Source organism: Corvus brachyrhynchos, unplaced genomic scaffold (assembly GCF_000691975.1).
Source record: "Corvus brachyrhynchos isolate BGI_N302 unplaced genomic scaffold, ASM69197v1 scaffold479, whole genome shotgun sequence".
In the NCBI taxonomy this organism is placed as follows: Eukaryota; Metazoa; Chordata; class Aves; order Passeriformes; family Corvidae; genus Corvus; species Corvus brachyrhynchos.
In genome coordinates, this window is record NW_008240089.1 from 139,060 (window position 1) to 140,366 (window position 1,307).

Sequence of the window (1,307 nt, forward strand, 5' to 3'; positions counted from 1 at the left end):
AAGGCGGTGGGGCCCCCTCTTTTCACGGCAGCCCGGGTCTCCTGCTCACAACAAAAGCTTAAGTTACAGGAAAGGGAGAGAAAGGGAGGGAGGACGCGGAGGGAGGGAGGGAAGGGGGCTGCCAGAAGCCCCCCAGCCCCCCAAAACGGAGCGGACGGGGGCAGGGGGGGGCCCACCACAGCCCCCCAGCTGCCCTCGCCTTGGGAAGGGCAGCCCCCCATCCTGGTGCTGAAATTTGGGGTGATCGCCCACAGTTTCTTTTCCTGATGAGGGTCTCCAGTGTGTCCCAGTCTCTCCCAGTGTGTCTCAGTCCCTGCAGTGTGTGCTTGACCCCCCTGGTGTGTCCTGTGACCCCCCTGTGCTTGACCTGCCTGTGTCCCAACAGTCTCAATGTGTCTTGGATGCCCCCAGTACAGCCTGGGTCCCCCTGCTGTGTCCCAGTGTCCTCCACACTCCACTTCCAGTGTTTCCCCAGTGTGTTCCAGTCCCCCCCAGTGTGTCCCAGATCTCCCCAGAATGTCCTGGATCCTACCAGTGTGTCCTGGTTCCCTCCAGGCATAGCCCTGTCCCCCTCTGGCACGTCCAAGACTCCCCTCACAGTGTGTCCCAGTCCCTGCCAGTGTGTCCCAGCCCCAACGTGTGTCCCAGTTCCCCACAGTGTGTCCCAGTCCCCCAGGCCTCTCCCACTGCCCTGTTTTTGGGGACAGAGGTTCCCTTCACCACAACCTCAGTTGGGGTGGGAGGTGTGGGACTGGGGAGAGGTAGGGCAGGGTACAGGATGTTTCCCACCACGCCCCACTGATTTGGGGACGCCCCTGGCTGTGCAGTGGCCTTGTGGGGGTGCAGCACCCCAGGGTGGCCATGGACAACCCACAGGGTGGTGGCACTGCCTGGCTGACACCTGGGGACAAGGGATGTTGGGGTCGATGCACCCCTGTTCTGGAGGCCTCCAGCAGGGCATGGGAGCTAATCCTGCCCCACTGCACCCTAAAGTGGGACCTGGGGGCAGTGGGGGACCCCCTACAGCATGTCAGGAGGGATGTGGGTCTTAGGTGGGAGGAGAAGTCCCACAGGTCATGGTGGGGGGGTTAGAGGACCTGAGGAGTGCAGAGGGGGCACAGGACATGGAGGGAGTGCAGAGGCCAGAGCGGGGCGAGGGAACACGGCAGGGCATGGAGGGGACACAGGGGACAGGGGACACGGGAGGGTGCCGAGCACTCGGGGGGCACAGGGTACATGGGAGGTGCGGGGGACAGGGGGGGGGCACAGGGCAGAGGTACAGTGGACACGGGGGTTGTCAGGAGACG

The 1,307-nt window shown here is 64.0% G+C and overlaps 1 protein-coding gene across 1 annotated transcript in view; it reads left to right on the plus strand.

Annotated features, from left to right (window-relative positions):
- Positions 1 to 926: 926 nt before the first annotated feature.
- Positions 927 to 1,307, plus strand: part of FZD2 (frizzled class receptor 2) — a 3,248-nt gene continuing 2,867 nt past the window's right edge. Inside the window, exon 1 of the mRNA XM_017744746.1 lies at positions 927 to 992. Coding sequence (XP_017600235.1) covers positions 927 to 992 — 66 coding nt within the window. The remainder of the gene's footprint in view (positions 993 to 1,307) is intronic.